Source organism: Ursus americanus, chromosome 4 (genome assembly GCF_024610735.1).
Source record: "Ursus americanus isolate L20-20 chromosome 4, mUrsAme1.1.p, whole genome shotgun sequence".
Taxonomy (NCBI): Eukaryota; Metazoa; Chordata; class Mammalia; order Carnivora; family Ursidae; genus Ursus; species Ursus americanus.
In genome coordinates this window covers 36,192,959-36,219,088 of record NC_142130.1, presented here as the reverse complement: position 1 = coordinate 36,219,088, position 26,130 = coordinate 36,192,959, and the positions used below count along the sequence as shown (strand labels likewise).

Sequence of the window (26,130 nt, the reverse complement as noted above, 5' to 3'; positions counted from 1 at the left end):
CTATATCCTCTTAACACCTCATTGAAGCCTGTAGTCCTTTAGCTTTAGTCTTTTTTTTATTGACCAAATCTCCCTTTTCCTCCTTTCAACCCCCCAATTTGTGTTTCTTCCTCAAGAATCATGTCTTAAAAGAATGTAGTCATTATTCCCAGGCAGAAGGTGGCTGGCCTCTCACAACTGCTGAAGCCAAAAAAGTTGAACTGCCTTATTATGGACACTTCTTGGTTCCCCGGCTCCCCACCTTACTGCCATTTTCCAGGTCAATCTGTTTTGGATTGGGTTTAAGTACAGTCTAAGGAAAAGGCCCAACCCTTGATACCCAGGGTACAGGGCAATGGGCAGTGGCAGGAGGGAGTCTTCTAGATATGCCTGAAAGAGGGAAAGGGAATTGGAGCCACAGGAGTAGGGCCATTGAGGCCTGCATAAAAAGTACTATTTACCTCAGCATAGAAATGAATCATAGTCCCACTTTATTTCTGATTTAAGACTGAACGGAGAGATTAAAAAAATATCTCCAACATAAGAGAAAGGTGGGCAAATAGCACAGCCAGGCAAACCAGGCAATCTAGACATGCCTTCCCTTGTAAGCAAACCAGGAAGCTCAGAGCTCACAAATGGAGCAAGGCAGAACTTGGGGTATTTGAGGGAGCATTCATGGGGAAGGAGGAAGGACCACAAGATAAATGTCCATGAGTTCATCTACGGTAGAGAGGACACAGGGGAAGGAGACCCCTTCCTCATGCTGTCTCTGCCCCAACCCCTAGTGGAGAGGGAAAATCTGTCTAGAATATCAGGCAACTCATGACACTTGGAGCAGGAATGGGGCATGGGTGGAGGCAGAACCACTTTGGATATGGGAAGTGATAATGCAGAAGACAGGGAAGGCCAGTTACTGGAGGAGCTTGACATAATTTGCAGGAAAGAGTCCAAAGTGCCCGTGGCAACGTCCCCGCCACCAGCCTTCGTCCACCATCTCAATGTCAGTGATGATGTCATCAGGATCAAAGGAAATCTCGTCACTTCCCTCTGGGGAGGCAATTGAGGGAACATTAGGATGGTTAAACAGTAACCCTTCCATTCCTGTGCCCACTGTAAACCTCAGGGAGGGAAAGGGGCTGTTCTTGATGCCAGGGCTGGTCCTTCCCTAGCCCCCAGAATCCATCTCCCTCTCTTGTAGTAAGGGCCTCCGGGCACCAGACCCCTCAGGCCACTCCAAACCTACCTCCTTGGTAATCATACAGGGCTACAGCTGAGATCCCTGCTCCAGTCCCAGCTGGGTAACCAGATGATTCTGCATAATGAGAGATATAAACATAGTCTCACCAACATGGAGAAGGAAAACTTGTCCTTGTGGGTAACGGGGCAATTCTTCCTCTTGCCCTCCCCTGGACTAGACCCAATTCAGGAGCTGTTTCTCCCCCACCACTCACCAGCCGTAGTGGAGGGACAAGAAGGATTCTCAGTTTCGAGCACATCTTCATAGTCCCCATCTGGTTCACCATCCTCCTCACATCTGTCCATGTCTCCAACATCCTCATAGTCATTCTCAGGCTCAGACTCGGGCTTGGGCTCAGGTTCAGGCTCTGCTTCATACACTGGCTCTTCCTCCAGCTGCAGGCCTTCCAGAGTCCTGGGAGGCAAAGCTGGGGGCTCCTCCTCCTGAGAAAAGACGGTGTGGATCAGAGCAACTTCCACCCACCAGGAGCTGCCTCTCTAAAACCTCCCAATGGAGGACTACTGCTAAGACACCCCCGCCCCCACCATCACCATCCTACCACTTCTACCCTCTATCCTAGCCTCCATCTAATAGCGTCTCCTAGGAACCCAGACTTTTATCCATCTTCTTTCCTCGACCTCCTCCCATACCCACTTACTCAAAACACCTACCAAGAGGTGATAGGAGGGAAATGTAAAGGGTGTGAGGAAAGGGAAATGGAAAGCAAGTCTGATTCCTTGAATGACCAGGAAAACATTGAAGCAAAAACACATTGTTGGGAATTCCACAGGTAGGATGACCAACTGTCCTGCTCTGCCCAGGATTGGGTGGCCCTCAGAATGCAAGACTTTCAGTGCTAAGACCAGGACAGTACCAGACAAACCAGGATGGTTGGTCACTTCATATAGCCCACCTTCCTAAGACATGAGGAGATGGGAAAGGGGCAGAGAATCTTTGGGGCTCTACTTACCTCTGGGGGATTCTGCCTCAAGGGCAGGGCAGGTGCTGGGTGTTCCCTACTGGTTCTCACAGGCCCAGGCTCTGATGATGGACAGCTCCCTGCTGGAGGCCAGGCCTGGGGAGAATAAAGCATTCTCTCTTGTAAGTATGCAAACCTCCCTCTTCTCTCTTATACTGATCTGGAACACCCCTTCCTGTCTCTGCTAATCCAAATCAATCACCCCTCAAGATGGGCTCGAATCTGAAGTGCTAGCTCCTTCCTCTTGTTCCTGCAACAATGACTGGCTGCACAGCCAAATATGCAAATCTTGGTTTATGTAAATCTGAGATTTTCCCTCCTAACATTTTGATATACATGAGGCCCAATCACTCAGACTGAAATCTTCCTGAAGACAGAGACAGCAGTTTTAGACTTTGCCTAACACCAGGGAGGCCTGTGCCTTATTTTCCTTTTGTTTTCTTTTTTTCTTTTTTTATTATATATGTTAGTCATCATACAGTATTAAGGAGGGCACATACTGCATGGAGCACTGGGTGTTATACACAGACAATGAATCATGGAACACTACATCAAAAGCTAATGATGTACTGTATGGTGTGCCTTGTTTTCTATCAATGATTTGGACTCCTTAGCACCTATCTGGGCAAGGAATCCTGGACGTGAACCCCAGAAGGCAAGCACTCACCTCTGAAGAGATTTTCTTGGGCAATGGGGCTGACACCTGCGGCTCTCTCACAGTGTCCACTGGCTGCTGAGTCTCATGGCTCATCTTTATCAGGGCCTTTCTCTCCTGTTGATGCCTGGCTATCTGCTGTGCCTTTTCTTCTTCCTCCTGCTTCCTCTTCTCCTCAGCCATAGACTCAAATTTTGCCTTTAATCCACGGGCACCACTAGAAGCTGCAGACACAGGCAAGAAGAATTAGGATCATCTTGGGTCACGGGTGGGGGTGGGTGATGGCACTCGAAGGAAGAAAAGGAATTGGTTAAATATCCAGGCAGAGAGCAGACGGAGAGGAACTCACGAGAGGAAAGGTAAAGAGGTACTAATGGAGGAACAAGGGGATTATAGAAGGAGGATGTAGCCCTAAAGCCCAGACTTCCATATAGCCAGGCCATGCCATCTCAGACTCTCGTCCTTTTTGAGTTATAAGCCTTGCTCCCCTAACTAGCATCCTTCCCTATCTACATTCCTTAAATCTGTATGCTCTCTGACCACCATCCATCCTCTCCTCCCCCATCCCAAGCTCTTATCCTTCTGTATTATTCTCAAATGGCTCCCTATCCCTCCCTCCCTGTGTTCTCCGCTTATAGTTCCTTCCTAATGTCACTCTATCTCTCCATCCACTTAACCTAGTTTTTTGTTTTTGGGGTTTTTTGTTTGTTTGTTTGTTTTAGGAGAGAGAATCTGGAAATATATGGGCAGGGTCAAGTCTATCTCAGCTAGTCTAGGTGGCCAAAGGCATGGAGGACGTAGTCTAGGCATAAGAAAGAATGAGAAAGGAAAGGTGGTTGAGGAACATAGAGAAAAGGAATTGTTAAGACTCACCAGCTTCTACAGGTGTTGTCTTTTTATAAGCTGTGGTTGGAGCCTCCATTTCATTGAAGCCAACAGCGCTCTGCAAGGAGAAGAGTATATGCAGTGTGGGGAGGAGAAGGGAATGGTAATGACCCAAAGTCAGTATTGGGGTTTAGGGCCTTATAGGAGGTATCCCTGACCATTTGATGCTCAATAGTTAAACAAGGTATTCCAATATTGTTATTTTGTGGCAGAGAGGGGTAGAGAAGTTCTAAACTGGTGGGTTCAGCTCTCCTTTTTGAAAGGTCAGTGTACCTAGAATCTCTAGTTGCCTAGAATGCAGCAGGGCCTCGGCCAATGCATGAAGAAGAACCGATGTGAATGGAATGGAAGAGATTATAGATTGAGTTAAGCAATGCCTAGCAATCAATGAAATTTCAAACATCATCTTTCCCTGAAGTTTATGTGTTTGTCTCTCTCTGACTCCCTCCATTCTCCTTAGTTAAAGCTTAGGATGCAGAAGACTTGCCCAGTAGACGCAGAAGGCAGTCAACGGGGAGTGTAGGATGACAGCTCAGGACGCTTAGCTTTCCCTATCTCAATGTACTTCAGGTGCAGCTTAGGGACCTCTTCTAAAGACATCGGTGTGTTGGTGCTTTACCTTATCCACTCGGTCCTTCTGGATTCCATACTGACCACCAAAGCCCTTGGCGTAATCTGCAGGACAAAAAGTTTTGAGAGTCATAAGAAGAGTTAAAATGCCAGGAATGTGTAGGTAGAGGAATCAAGGGAAGAAAGACCAGAAGACAGGAATGTGGAAAACAGAGATGGACGAGGAAGTATGAGAATCAGAGGATAGAGAGAAGCATGGATGGGAAGAGACAGAAAAGGACTGAGAGAGAATGGACGGGAAAGAGATGTGAAGAGGGAAAGGTAAAAAGAGAAGTGACAGAAAAGGAAGGAATATAAAGGAAGAAATGGGAAAAAATAAGGAGAGCCTTCCAGCCATCCTCTATGTGTCCCAGGGAAGAGAGACCTCTCTGTCCTTGTGAGGCAGAGGGGCCTGTGAGACTCATAGCCAAATCACCCACTTGTCATCGCCCAGCCTGTCTCTACCCTTTTCTCAGTGACCCCTTCTTTTTGGCGTCCTCTGTCCTTCTCCTAATCTTGCTGTTTTCCTCTCCATCCTCCTGGTTTCTCCCCCCCCCACATACATACACTTACCCTTTAGATCACCACCTCCACTGCACATCTGCACGTCTGTGTTCTGGGTCCTCTCTGTCATCTTCCAGAAACGAAGGAAGGAGGGCTCTATGCTACTGTGTGACCTCCCTCCTCTCCAACCCAACTCACCTCTCTGGGACTCGTGTTTCTCTGTTTCTCCTTTGTAGTCATATCCCAGAGCTGCCTTGTCCCGTTTATCCTTCTCTATCCCGTAGCGGCCTCCAAAGCCATGAGAGTAATCTGTGGTGGAAGGAGTAGTCATAAGAGCCCACCCTTAGCCCACAGGAAGGTGCTGTGGAAGAGGGAAGTCAGGAGGAATGGGTGCAGAGGGATAGGAGCCTGGGAAGGCAGCAGGGATAGAATCCGGGTGGATTAAAGAGAAAGCGTCCTAAGCCATCTTTTGTAAGCTTTAATTCAACATTGTTCACTCCTTTCCTCTCCTCCTTTACTTCCATCCCAAGATGAGAAGATCATTTCAATTATCTCCCTTCTTCAAGGAAGGGGTAAGTGTAGAGAGACTTTTAGGGGAAAAAAGGCAGATATATACGAAATTTATGCCTGTCTCTACTCCCATATAAATACTTAGAAATGTCTGCTAAAATATAATAATATTTTTTTCTTAATAGTGAAGCTCAAGAGATAAGAAAAAAATCCTGCCTCCAGAAACAAATAGATTAATCAAAGCAGTAGAGATGAGGGTATTTATGAGCTGACTCAGAAAACCCAAAGGTGTTTTAAGTCCCAAATTTAGTACCTACAGATTAGGATCTAAGGTCAGCTTTCTTATACAAGAACAGGGAACTGGGGAACAAGAAATTGTAGTCTGCCTACTCCTATAAAAGAGTTCTGGAAAAATCCTACTCATTTGTCTAGGGAAATGGTGAGGGGGGTTGTAGTTTGTTCATCATTTGGTAGGGGGAAATTTTACCTATGGGACTTGGAAACTCCAATATGTAGAATGCAAATATCCAGTTCTATACCACTTATATTACATAGGAATTCTAAGCTGAGAAATTAATGCTGATCTAGAAAAAATATATAGCACGGAAAGAATAAGCATCAGAAAGATGGCAGGTATATGAGACAGAGTAGACCTCAATAGAAAATGCATTAAAGAGACAAGAGAGATATAACACAATAATAAGAGAACAAATCATCATTAATGAGGAATATGTATGCTGGTATAACCTATTAACGGAATCAAAACTCATGAAGTAAAAATTAACAGAAACGGGAAGAGAAATAGAAAAATCTGTGATCCTAAATAGAAAATTTAACACTCCTCTTACATTAATTGATAGAATGTTTAGACAAAAAGAATCTAAAATTATAGAAGGCCCAAACAACATTATCAACTAACAAAACCTAACTGACATCTATAGAACATTATATCCCAAAACTGCAGAATATACTTTTTTCATGCACATAGAACATTCACCAAGATAGACCATATGGCTGGGGAACCTGGATGGCTCAGCTGGTTAAGCATCTGACTCTTGATTTCGGCTCAGGTCATGATCTTAGGATCATGAGATCAAGCCCTGCCTCGGGCTCTGCTCTGGGTGTGGACCCTGCTTAAGACTGTCTCTTAAGGGCTCCTGGGTGGCTCAGTTGTTAAACCTCTGCCTTCGGCTCAGGTCATGACCCCAGGGTCCTGGGATCAAGCCCCGCTTCGGGCTCCCTGCTCAGCGGGAAGCCTGCTTCTCCCTCTCCCTCTGCTTGTGTTCCCTCTCTCGCTGTGTCTCTCTCTGTCAAATAAATAAAATCTTTTTTAAAAAGAAAAAGACCCTCTCTCCCTCTCCCTCTGCCCCTTACCCCTGCATTCTATCTCTAAAATAAATAAATAAATCTTCTAAAAAAATAAAAAAGAGAGAGATATCCAAATGAGAATGAGAAGTTTCAATATGCATCAATATGAGTTCCAGAAAAAGGAACAAAAGAGAAAGGAGGAGAGGCACTATCCAAAGAAAACATGCCTGAGACTTTCCATAATGGAAGTTATTTCTCAGGTTGAAGAGGATCGATAAGTCCCATGTAGGATAAGTGAAATAGATCCGACACCTAGATATATCCTGATGATACTTGAAAATATCAGAGACAAAAAGAAAGCCTTTCATGAAAAAACAACAACAACAACAACAAACAGAACAGAGAGACAAAACATGTTACCTACAAAGGAATGATGGTAGATTACACAAGAGAGATGCCAAAGAGGATGAAATACCTTCAAAGTGATGAAAGGAAAATAACACTGAAGGATGGAACAAAACGTATTTTCCAGACAAAGCCTGGGAGTTCTTTCATAGGCTTTCACAGGAAGATTTATCAAAGGATACACCTTAGTAAGAAGGAAATCGAAGGAAGGAGGAAACAGTGAGATACAATAAGCAGTGATACACCAGGAACTTGATAAATACATTGGTCAATTTAAATAAGTACTCACTAAATAATAATAATGATTCATTTTTGTGGGGTTTAAAAACACATGGAATCCTTATACTGAGCAATAACAATTGGCCAGTTGGCACTAAGAATGTAGGATGTACAAGGAACATAATTAACTTATTCTACATTTCCTTTATTACTAGGTAGAGACAGTGATTAATTTTAAACTTAAGTGAAAGATGAATGTTAAAACTTAGGGATTACTTCCCAAAATAAAGGAGTAGAATACCTTATTTTCAATCCATTAGAGGGAAAGGGGAACTAAAGAAAATTTGATCAATCTCCTAGAAAGAGATAAAAAAGAAAGAAGCAAGTACATGCTTGGATTTAAAAATAAATGGGTGGCTCAGCTTGTTAAGCATCTGCCTTCGTCTCAGGTCATGATCCAGGGTCCTGGGATTGAGCCCACGTTGGGCTCCCTGCTCAGAGGGGAGCCTGCTTCTCCCTCACCCTCTGCCCTCCCCCCTACCCCGCCTCATGCTCTCTCTTGCTCTCAAATAAATAAAATCTTAAAAAAAAAACCAAATAAAAATAAATAAAATAGTGGGGAACAACATCGTGGAACTAAAGGGAGTTGGCGACAGCTGCTGGGAGGTGAAGTGTAAGCACAACAGGTCAATCAGGTTGCTGAGGTTGAAGTGCAGGGTCCTTGCCTTTCTGAGATGCGTGTTTCTCCACTTCTCCTTTGTAATCGAAGCCAACTGCCGACTACACAGAAAAGGAGAGTGGATTGATTAGAATTGGAGCTGACAGTTTTTCCCTGCCTCACATACCCTTACCCCTAGCTCAGGCCAGAGGCTAGTTTACAAGAATTCAGGACTGAGAATGGTGGTTTAACCTAGAAACAGAGGAGCACTCTGACCTGACAGGCTGGTGCAGCGGCAGGGTGCTGCAAAGCTGTGAGCATGGGTTCTGTATGGTCATAGCTCTAGATTCAAACCCCAACCCCAACCCCAACTTTCCCTATTTATAGTTGTTTAACTTTAGGCCTGTTCTTTATGTTACTTAGTCTCAGTCTCCTCAAATATGAAGTGAAAATAGGTAAACCTGCTCAATTATAAAGTGGGAGAAATGACCCTTCTGTTTGGGATATTGTGAGTACTACTAAATGGGGCAAGGTGTATAAAGTGTTTGCGTTGTGTCAGTCGGTAAATTAGTGCTTTTCTTCCAAACTCTCATGAACTAAAATGAGATAATAGCTAGAAAAGTGCCTTGTAAACTATAAAGCACTATGCGCATGTAAGAAATATTATCCCATTCCTCATTAATTATACTATGCCTCTTCTCTTTGCCTGAGTGGCAGTGGAAACCCAGAGATGTGTTTTGATGGAATGAGAGGCAACTGGGAGATCCTAGCTGCTCCAGGACTGGATATGTTGGCCAATACCCAACATCACACAGCTGCATCCCCATCTAGCTCAGTACCTATGGGTCTCTAAGCAAGACTAGATTTTGCATCTCAAGAGCTATTAGTATGTATTGTTTCTTGATTTACATGACACACTGATTGTTTAGGTGATTATCTCAAGAGGCAGATGAAAGAAAGAACAATGAGAAATCAGGCAAAGGGCAAGATGGAAGGTTAGAGAACATTCCATGCTCCATATTCCATTACTGCCTTAAAAAATTACCTTCTATGTTTTTCCTTTTCCTTACAGTAATTTTGAACTTTTCTGCCCCCCCCCCAACACAAATAACATTCTAACACTTAGCTTTAGGGATTCTGGCCCACCTAATTAACAACTGCAGGTAAAAAGAAAATCTCAGCTAGCTGTGAAGAAAATGTCCTCTCTGTTTGCAGTTACAAGGGAAGAGAAACTATTCTGCACCATAAAAAACAAAATAAAGAGTGATCTAGGGTGCCTGGGTGGTGCTGTCGGTTGGGCATCTGACTCTTGGTTTCAGCTCAGGTCGCGATCTCAGGGTCGTGAGCTGGAGCTCTGGGCTCAGTGTGGAGTCTGTTTGGGACCTTCTCTCTCTGCCCCACCCCACACACTCTCTAAAATAAAGAAATAATTTTTTTAAAGGAGTCTGATTTACTCAGGTGTGAAATGAGAACATTAATGAGTTATCAATAGTACTCTCCCGACCACTTTATAATTTTAATTGTACTGTGCTTTTTCTTCTCTTTTAAAAACTTCTTTTCTTTTCTTTTTTTTGCACAAAGGAGTCTTTAAAACCCTGGACTGCAGGGATTTGGTACTATATCCTGTGAAAAGTAACCTTTACCTTCTAAAAACATTATAACCCTAATTCGTTGTTTTACTTGGTTGTTTGCTGCTGTGATAGTAATACTTAAGCTAACATCTGTGTTCTCCTGAAAGGCATAAATAATTATAACGTTTTGATGTTTGGCCAAAAGAGCTTTGAAATTTCCCTCTTCTTTCTTCATGCGTAAAGCTATAATAAAAATCAATGGTTTGATGGATTCCTTATCTAAACAGAGTTTGAGAATCTTTGTCTCATTTAAATGAACACTATTCAGCTCAGCATGTGGCCTCGCCAAGTGGCACCAAGGAACTTGCTAAGGAAGTTTATGGTGGCTATCCTCATGAAGGACCCTTCTGAGTCCACTGCCCTGTCTTTCCATAGGAGAAGCGTAGACCCAACTTCAATGGTGAGGGTTGGTAAATCCCACATAATTTGAGCTGGGTAGCACAGGGAGAGACTTACCTTGTCTGCTCTGTCCTTCTCAACTCCATATTTGCCCCCAAAGCCTTTGGCAGCATCAGTCTGAGAAGAGTGCTTCTCCACCTCAGCAACATACTCATGGCCCACGGCACTCTAAGAAAAATCAGATGGAATGAGTGAAAGACAAAATGACCATAAAAAATGAAACGATACCATAAGAGGCTCTTAAATATAGGGAACACACTGAGCATTGCTGGAGGGGAGGAGGTGAGGAATGGGGTAAATGGGTGATGGGCATTGAGGAGGGTACTTGATGTAAGGAGCACTGGGTGTTACATGCAACTAATGAATCACCACATTCTACCCCTGAACCTAATACTACACTATATGTGATCTCACTTGAATTTAAATAAAGTTTTGGAAAAAAAATGATACAGACATGGGTTGGGATATAAGAACACCAGGAATTCCATTCTGGGTCAGCCTCATAGCCTCCACCAGTGTATCACACAAGCAGGATGTGGTAAGGGAAGAACAAGGTTACTTTTTCTGGAGGCTGGCACATCCTAAGTCTTCTTTCATACCATTAGGAACTCATCATTCAGGAAACTCCTATAGGATGGACTGGGAACCCCAGGGATAGAGACGAGGTAGACAGAACAGTGTTTGAACCAGAAACAAAAAGCTAAAAACAAGGGATTTATGGGTCAAAATAGAATGAGGTAGTTACTGAAGAGAGATCAAAGGAACTGACTAATGCTGCAGCTGAGATCGTGTATTTCACGAAAACAGCCAGATGCTTTTGTTCTGGATCTTTGTGCCTGGGTGTCCATCAAATTTCAGAAGAGCCAATTTAGCCCTGATATTTAACAGTGACTGACTCTGCACCAAAGGGGGTTGGCAGACAATACTGCAAGTAGTTCAAGAGGGCATGTAACTTCCCTATTCCCCTCCACATTTTCCTCCATCTATAGTTTTACTTTCTATTTGGTTTTGAAAACTATCTCTCTTCCAATATTTAGATACGGATACTTTAATAATCTGGAACTTGGGTAGTACTTCAAACCAAATAATGATACCTTGCAGAATCTCAACTAAGAAGAAATTAAAAAGCTTCTCCTCCCTCCTGTATTCCCAAGCTCATGCTGGGATAATCATTATCAGTACAGAGATAGATGTGAAACACTGCCCTGTATGAGTTCCCAGAACTCATTTTACAATATCTTTAGGTCTGTGTAGGTCAAATTTGCTTGTGAATTTAAGAATGAATGAATGTTGATCTATTTTAGTTTTTTCCTAGGAATTTTGTGGAGAATATAAGCCTATGTTGCATGTAACACAATGACAAAACAAAACCCTTCTTGAGGGGGAACTAACGGCTTTCACTGGATATATTTTTTCCTCCTTGGAGATAAAATGTTTTTTTTGTTATAGGCATATATCTCTATCTTTGAGGTTAGGAAAATCAATGGAAACTATGATTTATAATACAAGCATTTTTATCATGCTTTTATAGTAGCTAATGGATAAAGGAAAACAATATTCATATTTGAAGGCATCTAATAAATAAGTTCACATCAATATTTTTCATATGTGCACATAAGGTATAATATATATACAAAAAGAACACTAAGTACACAGTAAAGAAAATAATGAGAAGTTGCAACATCAACATAATATACAAAGCTTTAAAAGCAGTAATTAGTAAATAAACTAATACTTATTTTTTTTTTTAAAGATTTTATCCATTTATGTGACAGAGAGACAGCCAGCGAGAGAGGGAACACAAGCAGGAAGAGTGGGAGAGGAAGAAGCAGGCTCATAGCGGAAGAGCCTGATGTGGGACTCGATTCCGGAACGCCGGGATCACGCCTTGAGCCGAAGGCAGACGCTTAACGACTACGCTACCCAGACGCCCCTAAAAGCAGTAAATGATTTTAAAACATATTTTTTCCTTCTCTAATTGTGACGCTGTCTCCTCAGTCTAGGAGTTACAGTGTGGTTGGGACTACTGTGAGCCACCCCTTTTAAATTTTTGAATCCTGTTTTCCACCATCTATATTTTATGTGTTGAAATCAGGAAAAAATGATACAAATAATATGTGGACATTCTATTTTAAAGGCCAAATCATACTGTACTTTTGAATAAATTTTAAACCATAATTCCAATAAATGAATCAATCTATCTTTTGTCTTTAAGCAAATATCTTCCTTTCATCTTACCTTGTCCATTCGGTCTCTTTCCACCCCAAACCGACCTCCATACCCATGGGATGCTTTGGGCCCTGATTCCATCTCCTTCTTCTTGAGACTGTCATGCTCCTCTGACACTTTGTTTCTCAGTTGGTGGATGCTGAAAGTAACCACATGAGAGAGACTCGTCTAGCACAAGTAAGTAAAAGAATTCTCCTTCCCAGAAAAATAGAAATCTTGAGATGTGTTGTTTATTTTTAGCAATAATCTGAGCCCCCAAAGTATATCAATACTGGGACTGGGAGTAAGAGATTGATGTGGCCTACATACCATAGTCTGATTTAAACTCTGCATAATCCAATAATATTTCCTTTAGTCCATTATTTTGCCCACTAAATAACTTTCTGATATTTGCCTCATTTTTCATGCTCCAACATATTAGAGGACAGTGACTCCAATTATATTCTAGTAACTGGTAAGTTATTTTCTTTCTGGCGTTAGATATTCTCTCTCAAGAAGCACAAAAATATTTATATACCCTTTTACCCACACATTCTAGTCCTGAGAGTCTATCCCAAGGAAATAATTTTAAACATGGCAAGGCTTAAGGTCTAATACTATGTACTGACACACTGTATATAATAGCAAAACTAAGAAACAATTTATATGGCCAATACTCAGCGAATAGTTAAGTAAATTGCAATATTATCTCTCAGTGGCATACTAGGGAGTCATTAACAATGATGGTTAGGAAAAATGTAGCTTTGGAAGATTTATCTATACATTAACTATTTTGTGTATATTCTTGTCAAAAATGAACGTCCTTCACCTCTGTCCCCAAATCTGATACTTCCTAAAGCTAATAAAACAAACAAAAAGCAGAATCAGATCTATAAATACAGAGAACAAACTGATGATTGCCAGAGAGGATGGGGGTTGGACAAAATGGATAAGGGGAAGATGGAGGCTTCCAGTTACAGAATAAATACATCATAAGAATAATAGTCACTGGGTGTTATGTGCAACTAATGAGTCATTGAACGCTACATCAAAAAAATAATGATGTACTATATGTCGCCTTACTGAACATAATCATAATAATAAAAGAATAATAGTCACAGCATAAGGAATATAGTCAATGATATTAAAGTAGTGATGTAATGGGACAGATGGTAGCTACACTTGTGGTGAACATAGCATAATGTAGAAACTTGTCAAATCACTAAGTTGTACACCTGAAACTAGTGTAACACTATGTTTCAACTATACTCATATGGAAAAAAAAAGCTAATAAGAACTAATCCATTCATCTTCTGATGGACATTTGGGCTCTTTCCATATTTTGGGTATTGTGGACATTGCTGCTATAAACATTGGGGAGCATGTGCCCCTTCAAATCACTATGTTTGTACCCTTTAGATAAACACATAGTAGTGCAAATGCTGGGTCATAGGGTAGTTCTATTTTTAACTTTTTGAGGAACCTCCATAATGTTTTCTTGAGTGGCTGCACCAGTTTACATTTCCACCAACAGTGTAAGTGGATAAAGAAGATGTTACACACACATACACACACACACACACACACACACACACACACTGGAATATTAGCCATCAAAAAGAATGAAATCTTGCCATTTGCAATAACAGGGATGGAACTAGAGGGTATTATGCCAAGTGAAATAAGTCAGTCAGAGAAAGACAAATATCACATGATTTCACTCATATGTGGAATTTAAGAGACAAAACAGAAGAACATAGGGGAAGGGAAGGAAAAATAAAATAAGATAAAAATAGAGAGGAGGCAAACCATAAGAGACTCTTAACTCTAGGGAACAAACTGAGGGTTGTTGGAGGGGAGGTGGGTGGGGGGATGGGGTAACTGGGGGATGGGCATTAAGGAGGGCACTTGATGGAATGAGCACTGGGTGTTATATGCAACTGATGAATCACTACATTCTACCTCTGAAACTAATAATACACTCTGTGTTAACTAAATTGAATTTAAATAAAAAATTAAAATAAAAAAAGGAACTGTACCAGGAATAAGGAAAAAATAAAGCCATTATCAGGTACTTTAAAAAAACTAGTAAAATTCACTCTTATCACTAATTGTTATAACACATTAAGGCCCAAATAAACTTCATTTGGGACACCTCTATTCCTAAGAGAATGTAGCACCAAAAGGAGGCGTTCTCTGTCTTTCTTCACTTTCATCTTCACATGAAGGTAGAGAGCATATCTGTTTGCCCTGAGGATATGAAGTTATAGTTCAGCACTAGCATCAATGAGTGACAATCAGGACTGATACTTGGACACCTATAAGCATTTCTTCTTAGTAATATTTGGGCAAGAGAATCCTTAATAAAAAATTTGACTTCCTGCAGCAAGAAATAGAGGTTTAGAGAATTGAGACATTGATGTTACTGGGACTTCACTAGCTCCGGAAATCCAGATACATTGGTTACAGGTAAAATGGTCACACCACAGCAGAAATTCTCCTCTCTCATGGGAGAATAGATCCATCTGGTGGCCTTGTAGGATAAGCCCACCAAAAGTCTTTTTAAAAAGCCTTCTCAGCTTTAGTCACACTTAATTTTAGAAAGCTGGCCTTGAACCAGATGAAACAAGCCAAGTGCTGGAAGAACCATCTGTTCCTGTGCCTGGTCTAAACCCTCTGGCAGCAGTGCAGGCAGAGAGCCTGTGTTGTTAGTTCAACAACGCTGACACTTTAGAAATGTCTGTGTCAAAAAAGCGATTGGTTCCAAGAACATGTAAATAGCTGTTATTTCCCAACCAAAATATTCAGATGAAGAATGAAGAAAATGGAGCTAAGCATTACTCTCAAGTGAGGAAAATGTACAAAGTTTTAATGAGTCCAATGATAGCCACATGGGTCATAACTATATCATAGTTAAAACAAGTTTTTGAAAGGGATTTAAAAATGAGATTCAGGAATTTCCACCTCATGGATGACAGCAAGGCTAATCAGAGGATCATGCCAATAAATAATACAATTTAAATAAAAATGTTGGGGCCATTACCTTGATCCCCAAACCAGGCAAAGACCCCATCAAAAAAGGAGAATTACAGACCGATTTCCCTAATGAATATGGATGCCAAAATCCTCAACAAGATCCTAGCTAATAGGATCCAACAGTACATTAAAAAGGATTATCCATCATGACCAAGTGGGATTCATCCCTGGGATGCAAGGGTGGTTGAACATTCGCAAATCTATCGGTGTCTTAGATTTTATCCAGAAAGAAAAATTCAAAAATCATATGATTCTCTCAATAGATGCAGAAAAAGCATTTGACAAAATACAGCATCCTTTCTTGATTAAAACCCTTCAGAGTGTAGGGATAGAGGGTACATTCCTCAATCTCATAAAAACCATCTATGAAAAGCCTACAGCAAATATCATTCTCAATGGGGAAAAGCTGGAAGCCTTTCCCTTAAGATCAGGAACACTACAAGGATGCCCACTCTTGCCACTATTATTCAACATAGTACTAGAAGTCCTTGCAACAGCAATCAGACAACAAAAAGGGATAAAAGGTAATGTAATAAAAAAACATTAAAAAAATAAATAAATAAATAAAAGAAAAAAATCGAAGATATAAAAATGAAACCTTCAAAAAAATAAAAAATAAAATAAAATTAAATTAAATTAAAATAAAATAAAATAAAAGTATGTCAACCCTTTTAGCACCTTTCAGCAGTCCCATCCTTCATCCCATTATGTAAGCTCTCACCTGGACTCCTGTATCTAAGTATTTGGTGTGTTTTTTGTATCTAAGTGGTTTTGAATGTTAACATTAAACAGAAATGTTAAACAAAAAAATATAAAATAAAATAAAATAAAATAAAATAAAATAAAATAAAAACCCAGGAATTGATAAAGCAATGCAGTTTACGGGAACCAGGTGAAAATCAGAACCTTAAAGATGAGCTAAGAGAAGGAACAGATCTTTTTGTTTTTGTTACAAAAGTAAAAGCACAAAGGTGAGCCACACAGACTAAGATTTTATCCACAGATGATATGAACGTAGATGTAGAAAGTCCTAAAGAATCTACAAAATGTGTTACTAGAACTAGTAAATATATTTGGCAAGTTCACAGGATACAAGGTCACTATCAAAATCAATTTCACTTCTACATACAGGCATAACTTATTTTAGGAGCACTTCACTCTATTGCACTTTGCAGATACTGTGTTTTTAACAAATTGAACATTTGTGGCAACATTACATTAAGCAAGTCCATTGGTACCATTTTCCCAACACCATTTGCTCACATGTCTCTGTGCCACAGTTTTATAATTTGCACAATATTTCAAAGTTTTTCATTATTATTATACTTGCTATGGTGATCTGTGATCAGTGATCTCTGATGTTACTATTGTAATTGTTTTGGGGCATCGTGGATTGCACCCATATAAGATGGCAAACTTAATTCATAAATGTTGGTTGCTCCACCAACTAGCAATTTCCCCATCTCTCTCCCTCTCCTCAGGCCTCCATATTCACTGAGACACAACAATATTGAAATCAGGTCAATTAATAACCTTACAAGGGCCTCTAAGTGTTCAAGTGAAAGGAGGAATCACATGTCTCTCACTTTAAATCAAAAGCTAGAAATGATTAAGCATCATGAGGAAGGCATGTCAAAAGCCAAGAGGCCCAAAGCTAGGTCTCTTGTACCAAACAGCCAAGTTGTAAATACAAAGGAAAAGTTTGTAAAGGAAATCGAAAGTGCGACACCAGTGAAAATATGAATGATAAGACAGTGAAACAGACTTATTGCTGATTTGGAGAAAGTCTGAGTGGTCTGGATAGAAGATCAAACCAACCACCACATTCCCTTAAGCCAAAGCCTATTCCAGAGCAGGGCCCTAACTCTCTTCAATTCTAGGGAGGCTGAGACAGGTGAGGAAGCTGCAGAAGAAAAGTTGGAAGCTAGCAGAGGTGGGTTCATGAGGCTTAAGGAAAGAAGTCGTCTCCCTAACATGAAAGTGCAAGTGGAAGCAGCAGGTTCTTATGGAGAAGCTGCAGCAAGTTCTCCAGAAGATCTAGCTCACATAATCCATGACAGTGTCTATACTAAACAACAGATTTTCAGTGTGGACAACACAGCCTTCTGTTGGAAGAAGATGGCATCTAGGACTTTCATAGCTAGAGAGGAGAAGTCAATGCTTGGCTTCAAAGCTTCAAAGGACAGGGTGACTCTCTTGTTAGGGGCTAAGGCAACTGAAGATTTTAAGCTGAAGCCAGTGCTCATTTACCATTCTGAGCCCCTAATCCCTGAGCCCCGAAGAATTATGCTAAATCTACTCTGCTGTGCTCTATAAATGGAACAACAAAGCCTGGATGATAGCATGTCTGTTTACAACATGGTTTACTGAATATTTTAAGTCCACTGTTGAGACCTATTGCTCAGAAAGAAAGATTCTTTTCAAAATACCACTGCCCATTGACAATGCACCTGGTCACCCAAGACATCTGATGGAGATTACATGGTTAATGTCATTTTCATGCCTGTTGAGACAACATCCATTCTGCTGCCCATGAATCAAGGAGTAATTTCTCATTCAAGTCTTGTTAGTTAAGAAATACATCTTGTGAGGCTATAGCTGCCATAGATAGTGCTTCCTCTGATGGATCTTGGCAAAGTTCATTAAAAACCTTCTGGAAAGGATTCACCATTCTAGGTGCCATTAAGAACATTCGTAATTCACAGGGAGAGATCAAAATATCAACATTAACAGGAGTTTAGAGGAAGTTGTATCCAGCCCTCATGGATGATTTTTGAGGGTCCAAGAGTCCAGGGGAAGAAGTAAGTACAGATGTGGGGAAACAGCAAGAGAACTAGAATTAGAAGTGGAGCCTGAAGATAAAACTGAATCACAGCAAACTCATGATAAAACTTTAATGGATGAAGAGTTGCTTCTTACAGACGAGCAAAGAAAGTGGTTTCTGGAGATGGAATGTACTCCCGGTGAAGATGCTGCGAAGACTACTGAAATGACAACAAAGGATTTAGAATATGACATAAACTTACATGATGAAGCAGTGGCAGGTTTTGAGAGGACTGACTCCAATTTTGAAAGAAGCTCTACTATGGGTAAAGTGCTATTAAACAGTGTTGCATGCTGCACTGATGAAAGGAAGAGTCATCGATGCAGCAAACTTCTAATATTGGCACAGAAAATTTTGCCACAGAAATACCCACATTCACCCAACTTTAGCAACCATCACCTTGATTAGTCAGAAACCATCAACTTGGAGGCAAGACCCTCCACCAGCACAAAGATTATGACTCACAGAATGTTTAGATGATGCTTAGCATTTTTTAGCAATAAAGTGTTTTTAAATTAAGGTATGTTCATATTTTCTTTAGACATAATGCTACTGCACACTTAGTAGACTACAATATAATGTAAACATAATTTTATATGCACTGAGAAATAAAAAAAAGTTAATTTGACTTGCTTCATTATGATATTTACTTTATTGTGAGGATCTGGAACCAAACCTGCAATATCACTGAGGTATGACTATATTAGCCATGGACATTTGGAAATAATTAAGTTAAAAACAAATACCACTTACCGTCACATGAAATCACATGAAATATTTTAGCATCAATTTAACGAAATATGTCCAAGACCTGAACATTGAAAAATATTTCTGAAAAAATTAAAGATCTAAATAAATAAATGTTCATGGACAGGAAAATTCCAGATCACTAAGCTAATAATTTTCTCTAAAATGATCTACAGATTCAATTCAATTTCAACCAAAATATGAACAGGCATTTTTGTAGTAATTGACTAGTTTATTCTAAAATGTATGTGGAAATGCAAAGTCCTGGTATAGTGAAAAGTTTTTTTTTTAAAGGAGACAAATTTGGAGGATGATGTGACTTTATAACATATCATAAAGCTACAATAATCAGTGCTGTATGGTACAGTTCAAGGTTGACATATAGATTTAAAAAAAATAGTCTGGAAATAGACCTGTATATACATGGTCAAAGATGCTAGGTAAGTGAATGGAAAAAGAACAGTCTTTTTTGGGGAGTGGGGACCGGCAGAAGGAGAGGGAGAGAGAGAATCTTTTTTTTTTTTTTAAAGATTTTATTTATTTATTTATTCGACAGAGATAGAGACAGCCAGCGAGAGAGGGAACACAAGCAGGGGGAGTGGGAGAGGAAGAAGCAGGCTCATAGCGGAAGAGCCTGATGTGGGGCTCGATCCCATAACGCCGGGATCACGCCCTGAGCTGAAGGCAGACGCTTAACTGCTGTGCCACCCAGGCGCCCCGAGAGAGAGAATCTTAAGCAGGCTCCAAACCCAGGACGAGCCCAAAATGGGGCTCTATCTCATGACACTGAGATCATGACCTGAGCTGAAATCAAGTCAGACACTTAACCAACTGAGCCACCTGGGTGCCCCAAAAGAATAGTCTTTTAATGATGTTGGAATAATAAAATATCCATGACCCCCAAAAATGAACCTCAATCTTTGCCTCACACTGTACTAAAAGCTAATTTGAAAGAGACCACAGATTTAAATGTAGAAGCCAAACCTATAAATCTTTGAGAATAAAATATAAGAGAAAATCTTCACAATTTGAAGGAGTAGGCAAAAGTTTCTCAGGTACATAAAATGCTAGTCAAAATATTTTTTGAAAAATCAGACTTCATTAGAATTAGTATCTTCTGATCTTCAAAAGATGCCATTAATAAAACAAAAAGGCTGGAAGAAAATATGTGTAAAAACACGTATCTCACAAAACACATACCCAGAATATATAAAGAACCCTTAAACTCAATAACAATACAAAGATCTACTTTAAAAGTGAGGGAAAGATTTGAACAGCCACTTTAAATGAAGATATATGAAGATACATGAATGACACATAGCAAGATGCTCAATAAAATTAGGCATCAGAAAATACAAATTAAAATTACCACATACTCACAAGAGTGGTAAAAATTAAAAATACTAACAATACCATACATTGTGGAGCAATTGATATCCATACATTATTGGTAGGAATAAAAAATGGTAAATTCCTTTCAGAAAACAGTTTGGTAATTTATTTAAAAAATAAATACACACTTATTATATAACTTAGCAATTCTACCAAGGTATTTCCCAAGAGAAATAAAAATATATGTCAACAAAAAGATTTGGACCTAAATGTTCACAACAGCTTTATCTGAAACACTGGGTTGCTTGGAGCTGCCTGGCCCAGGACTTCTCTACACAAAAGATGAGGGATGGAAACTATCATTTGAGCTATTCACTGAATTACCAAGCCACTCCCCAAACTAAATATACTTTAGGCAGACTTTAAAAAGAAAGATTACAGTGTGGGGGAAGGTAGTGAGATTAGTGAGAACCACAATCACTTCCTTTTCCTGTTCTGAGTGATCTCAGCTTTGCAGCTACTGTTCTCCTCTCCAACTTCCCCCTCCTTTCCAAAGCCCTTAGTGATTCCCATTTGACCTTAAAAATTGGCTTAGCCCACACTAGCCAGAGAGAATCCCAGAATATTAGAAACTTACTAATGGAAGGTCCTCTAGAAGTCTTTTTGATCCCAGTGGGCAAACTGAGAATCAGAGAGGAAAAGGGACCTGTCCACTGTCACCTGACTAGTTACTAGCAGAGACAGGGCTTTTAAACCTTGGTAGCGTGGGCAAATGGGAGGGGAGTGGGCTTTTGTGTAAATGTCTCCACCATTTATGCTATCATATAGAGATCCAGTTAGGCTAATAAGGTAACATCCAAGGTCACTACATTTTACAATTCCAAGGGTCAGCAGTCAGGGTAATGAATATACTGAATTGTGCAACACAACAGTCCAAGTAAATACCACTTAGAAGAAGAAAGACTGTCATTTCTTTACAAGTTTATGCTAGGTTTTTAGGAAGAAAATCTGATTTAAACTAATCTATATGAACAAGAAGAGAAATATTATTGAGCTGCTTAAGAGGTGCTAAATACTGCACTAGAAACTTGATACATGTTAGCCCATTGAACTCTAACCATATTCTGCAGGGTAGCCATTATTACCCTGATAAACAAATAAACTGAGATTCAGAGACGTTATATGTCTAAATTCACATCACTCGTAGCTGCTGCACTGTCCATTGAACCTAAATCTATCTGAGATCCAAACTCAAGCTCTTTCTATAGGATCATGGCAAAGATTTAGAAGTCTTCCTTAAAATGTTCTGCTCCTACTATGCACGAGACAGGCACTGGTTGGGGAAAGGTACAAGGGGCATTTGTACCCTCCTCTTAACAGTTCTCAGGATACTAGGGCTGAGTAGTCTTTACTCAGGAAAACTCAAGAACGGATCTTTTTTATTTTTTAATCTATGAGCCTGCAAAGGAGCATCAGGAAACTTCCTGCATGATCCTGTTACATTTTTTTTCATCTTTCCAACGTCTTCCAGAATTGCCTGGTTTGTTTAAGAACAATATTCATTACATTTACATAAGATAAATCATTATATCTAATCAAACAACCATGCATAGTATTGAATATCATCAAATTATATAAACATATGCCATGTTTTCATAGTGCATTGTTTGTGCAGTGTGATCATCCACTGACACTTTTTAAATCTAGGGGAAAAAGAGGTAAAAACACTACTAGAGTGTGTGTGGGTAGTTAAAATGGAGTTTTAAGCTGTATTAATTTTGCCAATTTGTGTGTAATTGTTAATTTTTGCTCTTGTTATGTTGTTTATTGTGTCTACCTTGCCATTCATATTTGACATTCTGATACAATTCAAAGCAGACAGCCCTGGTTAGATGTTTCTGAACAACCCATGGAGAAGAGGGAATCTTTCAATGTGAATACACACTATATACCACAGAAACCCTTGGATATATCTGAAAGCTCCTTCTCTCTTACACTATGAGTGTTTTGTTGGGTTGCTTTTATTTCTGATAAAATATTGGGTTATGATTTTTAAGACCCCTAAACACCATTACTAAAATAGTTTTAATCAACAGGGTTTCCAAGTGTCACTTTTCTTCATATTACCATTCATGGTTTCCAGCTTCTGTCAAGTAATCAAATACAAATTTTTATTTTAAAAATCATCCAGGCCAGGTATGGGACCTAATATTGTCCTCTTCTTACAATATTTGAGTTATTTACCTTCATGTTTTACTGAATCCTTCTTGGCCCATCTGAAGTTACCTACATTCTAGACACACACTTATATTTATGTGGGTATGAAGTGATACAACCTCAGTATATGAGCCACTTCCTCTCTGAATCCCTAATAATAGACCCACTCGGGGAAATAGCATAGCTGTCAGAAATAAGAGAGAGAATAAGGTTGGTGGGATAAGAGGAGAGACATGAAACAGAAATACACAATGATACACATAGGGACACACAGGGACAGATTTGAGAAAAAAAGCAAAACGCAAAGATACATAGACATTAACTCCCTCCTCTCCTCCTTCTTCCCTCACCTTCCCCCGAGTTTCTAAGTTTTCCTCAGTCTCTTCCCACACCCTTTTCCAGATCCCCAGTCCTTTTGGCACCTACTTGATATGCTCTGTGCGTCCAGAGCCCTCAATGGTCTTGGCTCCCCACCGTTGCTCCTTCTCAGAGATGTCATTCTGCAAAGGACAGCATTCAGCAATAAGTGATGGCAAGAGATGTGCCACATTGAGAGAGGCCATGCAGCTGACACACATGCCCTCCGGGTCTCCTGCATCTGCTGCCTCCTCTTTACGTTTTGTAAAATAAAGTCAGGGTCTTTACTCAGGATCTTTACTCAGACTCTTCCCTGTATTTACCCAACCTGCTCCCCCACCATGCTAATATTAAACTGGTGGGCTCTGAAACCTCCCTTTTTGCTCCCTTCAGGTCTTCTACAACTACTGAATCCCCACAAATTACACAGGTCTAGCTCATATCCTGGCTCACAGGCCAAAGGAGACCCAGGTTAACCTGCACCTCACCTTCACCATAGCTTGTCATAGCCCCTCAATCACAATGTCAAACTCCTTTGCACCTGTCCCCTTCCATCCTCAACATCAACTATCATACATGCCCCACTCATGACAGCCAACTGTCCTACCAGTCAGTTCCACCATTAGGACTATTTCAGTCCCAGATTGTCCTTTCTAAGGCCCCCCGAAGATGACAGATTGGCCCAAATGCCTTTCCCTCAACCCCCAAACTCCATCTTTTATTGATTTTCCAAGCAAAGCTACTCCCAAACTCACCACAAAGTCAGGGTCTGTGTCCCAGTCATCACCCTGGGTCTCCACAGTAACAGATACATCATGCCCTACTACAGACTTCCACATCTGAGGGTGACAGAGATGGGAATAATTAGGGGGAGAAAATCAAGAAGAGGGAAAACAAGAATGCTGAAGTCAATGGTATAGCCATCCAATGGTTTTGCTATTTTTTCCTGGAATAAAATAGAAGCTGAGGCAGAGCAGATGGAAGTTTTAGGAAAATACTCTTACAGGAGCAGGGAGGAGGATTTATTCAAGATAAACTAACATGGCCTAGGCCTACTGAGTCTGGGGAGAAGTCATCATGGGTGTAGGTGATGTTAAATAACTGGGTGTCAAAAGTGCTGGGATCCTTCATTTGTGTTACAAGTCTAGCTGGGCAGTGGCTTGAAGTGGCAATCAATGAGGGGTACTAGGGCATCCCTAGAATTATAGCACCATCCCACTCAGGTTTCTAGATATGACTCCTACACCCCTCTCTACAACCTGCCTAATTCTATTGAGGAAATCTCAACTCCAGTGCAAGTTGCTGTCCCATCTCCACTCTAAGAGCAGCTACTGAACAGGTGCATGAGGTCAGTAGGGCAGTCAGCTGAAATTCCTACCCTGAATAACATATGGAAGCATTACTTCCTGGGAATGAATCACCTATTCCTTAATTTTTGAAAACGGTTCAATTATATTTCTAAGGAAGATAGCTAGTTCAAAAAATAACATGTAAAGAATCCCTTATTTTGAACACTAGGGGTTATTAGATTTTTAGTAACTAAGTAAATAATAAAGAAATATTTAGAGAGCACTAGTATGAAGAGGAGCCAAATTGTTATTCTACTGTGGCATCCCCAGTGTTTCCATTGGCCCTGCCAGTTATGCATGACAAGCAGCAAGTTGCTCTGCATCTGTGGGATCCTGGGTCTCCATGTGAAGAGGAAACAATGGACAATGCTTATCTGCTCTGGGGAACACTGAGACTTCTTGACCCTGATACCACTTGCTAGCTGGCAATTCCCCTACCCATCCTCCCCTGGACTCCTCATTCCACAGGTGTCTTTTCGTATGCTCTTCACTGTCTCCTAAATGAGTTCCTCTTAACAACTGCGCCTAGGACTCCATAGTGTCTCCATACAGGCCCTCAGAGTCTCCCATTTTCCTTTCCAGTCGAAAACTCCATCTTTCTCCACACTCTTTGAAAATCCCCTTGGAAACTAGCCCAAGGAAATTGGGGGTAGGTTGGTTAAAGAGATGCAAAGAGGAGTGGAGAAGTACTGACTGAATCAGCTGCACTGCGGGATGAGTCCCTGCCCCAAACAGCTCTGCCTTCCCTTATGGGGCCACAATTATGAATGGGAGAGCAGGTAGACAAGGCCTGTGGTCCTGGCTCCCGGGCTGCTTTTCAACAAAATGACTTCACACAGAAAACTAGAAAGAAGTTTCTGAAATATTCATGATCAAATAGGAAGCAACAAGGACAGATGGTCCTCTCCTCTTTCCTGCTGTTCCTCTGAGGCCTCAGCCGAACTCACCCAAAAACCTCCCATCCTCTTGTATTTTTGAAACAAAGGGAAGTTTCTGATACAGAGACTATTTGGTGTCCTTGTGCTACTGGCCAGAAATAGGAAAGTGAGAGGTGCTATTAGAGGTAGGGCACTGGGGAATAACTTGGTGAGGAATGGTGCCCAGGATTTCAGGCACAGTCAGGGGTCTCATCACAAGACTGCCCTATAGCATCAGTAAAGTACATGGACCTTGAGTCAGAAGGTCACCACAGCTCTGTTACTAAGCCCCTGTGGGAACAGCAGTAAGTGAATCAACATAGGGTATGTACTTACTTGTCAGGTACTAGGGAAAGCAATTCAAAATATTCATTTGGTAAAACATTGAACATCTTTGATACTCCATTTTCCCCAATGGGAAATACATGAAGACATTAACCTAGCTAATCCATCCAGTCCCCTTCATTTCTAACATTCTGGGATTATGTGATCCTACAATCACAGAAACTAGCCCTAATTGAACCATCGTGCATTCATCGGGCCTCTGTGCCTTCATCGGGCCTCCGTCCGCGCTGGTGCTCAGCACTGGTGTACAGTAGCAACTGCTTCCTGCTCTACCGCAAGGACTCCTACTCCTACATGAGTGCTGTCTCCCTGCCAGACCGTGTGCACTCCAAAGATGGAGACTTTGTCTTCATCCTGTGGTCCTCCTCCCACCTCAGTGCCTAGGAGCAACAGGCCTTAGGAGGGGGTTGTAGATTGTCAGCAGAAATTAGGAGTCCTGGATGGCTGCTGAATCCTGTGCCCTGGGCTCCATACCCCCATTTCTGTTTCCATCCCCAGATGCTCATTACCCACACCCACCCACCCTCAGGCCTCTGGCCATACAAGCTTAAGAGCCTATTAGCAATGACTTCATCTCTCACCAAGGACTAAGAGCCAGATAGGTTCCTCTGAATTCAGCTCTTGCCCTGTGCTCCCCGACTTTCCCACGGCTCAGAGTACCCACCTCCAGTGGTGTGAGCGTCTGCTCTAAGCTCCCAGCTTTTCACGTCGTCGCTGGGCTCCCTCTGTGCTGCCACTTCAGAGCAAGAAACTCTGAGCTGCTGCTGTAGTTCCGTATTCAGGTTTTCTGTCATTTCCTGACACCCTGTCCTCACAGCTA

At 40.9% G+C, this 26,130-nt stretch overlaps 2 protein-coding genes across 4 annotated transcripts in view; one reads left to right on the top strand and one right to left on the bottom strand.

Moving 5' to 3' along the window:
• FBXO40 (F-box protein 40) overlaps positions 1 to 12,168 on the top strand; it is a 32,255-nt gene extending 20,087 nt beyond the window's left edge. Inside the window, exon 5 of one of the 3 annotated variants that reach the window (XM_087861600.1) lies at positions 11,732 to 12,168. In XM_087861600.1, coding sequence (XP_087717726.1) covers positions 11,732 to 11,818 — 87 coding nt within the window. In that variant the 3' untranslated portion in view covers positions 11,819 to 12,168. The remainder of the gene's footprint in view (positions 1 to 11,731) is intronic. The other 2 variants (XM_045812726.2, XM_045812725.2) reach the window with 2 other exon arrangements.
• Positions 448 to 26,130, bottom strand: HCLS1 (hematopoietic cell-specific Lyn substrate 1). The gene is made up of 14 exons (XM_045812727.2): positions 25,975 to 26,130; positions 23,455 to 23,538; positions 22,769 to 22,842; positions 12,217 to 12,346; positions 10,036 to 10,146; positions 8,016 to 8,070; positions 5,047 to 5,157; positions 4,355 to 4,410; positions 3,724 to 3,793; positions 2,863 to 3,074; positions 2,187 to 2,291; positions 1,431 to 1,659; positions 1,223 to 1,291; positions 448 to 1,026 (listed from the first exon to the last, which is right to left on the bottom strand). The coding sequence occupies exons 2-14, from the start codon at positions 23,536 to 23,538 to the stop codon at positions 890 to 892; spliced, it is 1,443 nt and encodes a 480-aa protein (XP_045668683.1). The 5' UTR covers positions 25,975 to 26,130; the 3' UTR covers positions 448 to 889.

Excerpts from the sequence above, each read along its gene's own strand:
- HCLS1 (XM_045812727.2), bottom strand. The coding sequence starts at position 23,538 with ATGTGGAAGTCTGTAGTAGGGCATGATGTATCTGTTACTGTGGAGACC. Across the intron at positions 3,075-3,723 it reads GACAACACCTGTAGAAGCTG|CTTCTAGTGGTGCCCGTGGA; the intron begins GTGAGTCTTAAC and ends CTGTGTCTGCAG. Across the intron at positions 1,660-2,186 it reads TGAGGCAGAATCCCCCAGAG|GAGGAGGAGCCCCCAGCTTT; the intron begins GTAAGTAGAGCC and ends GTCTTTTCTCAG.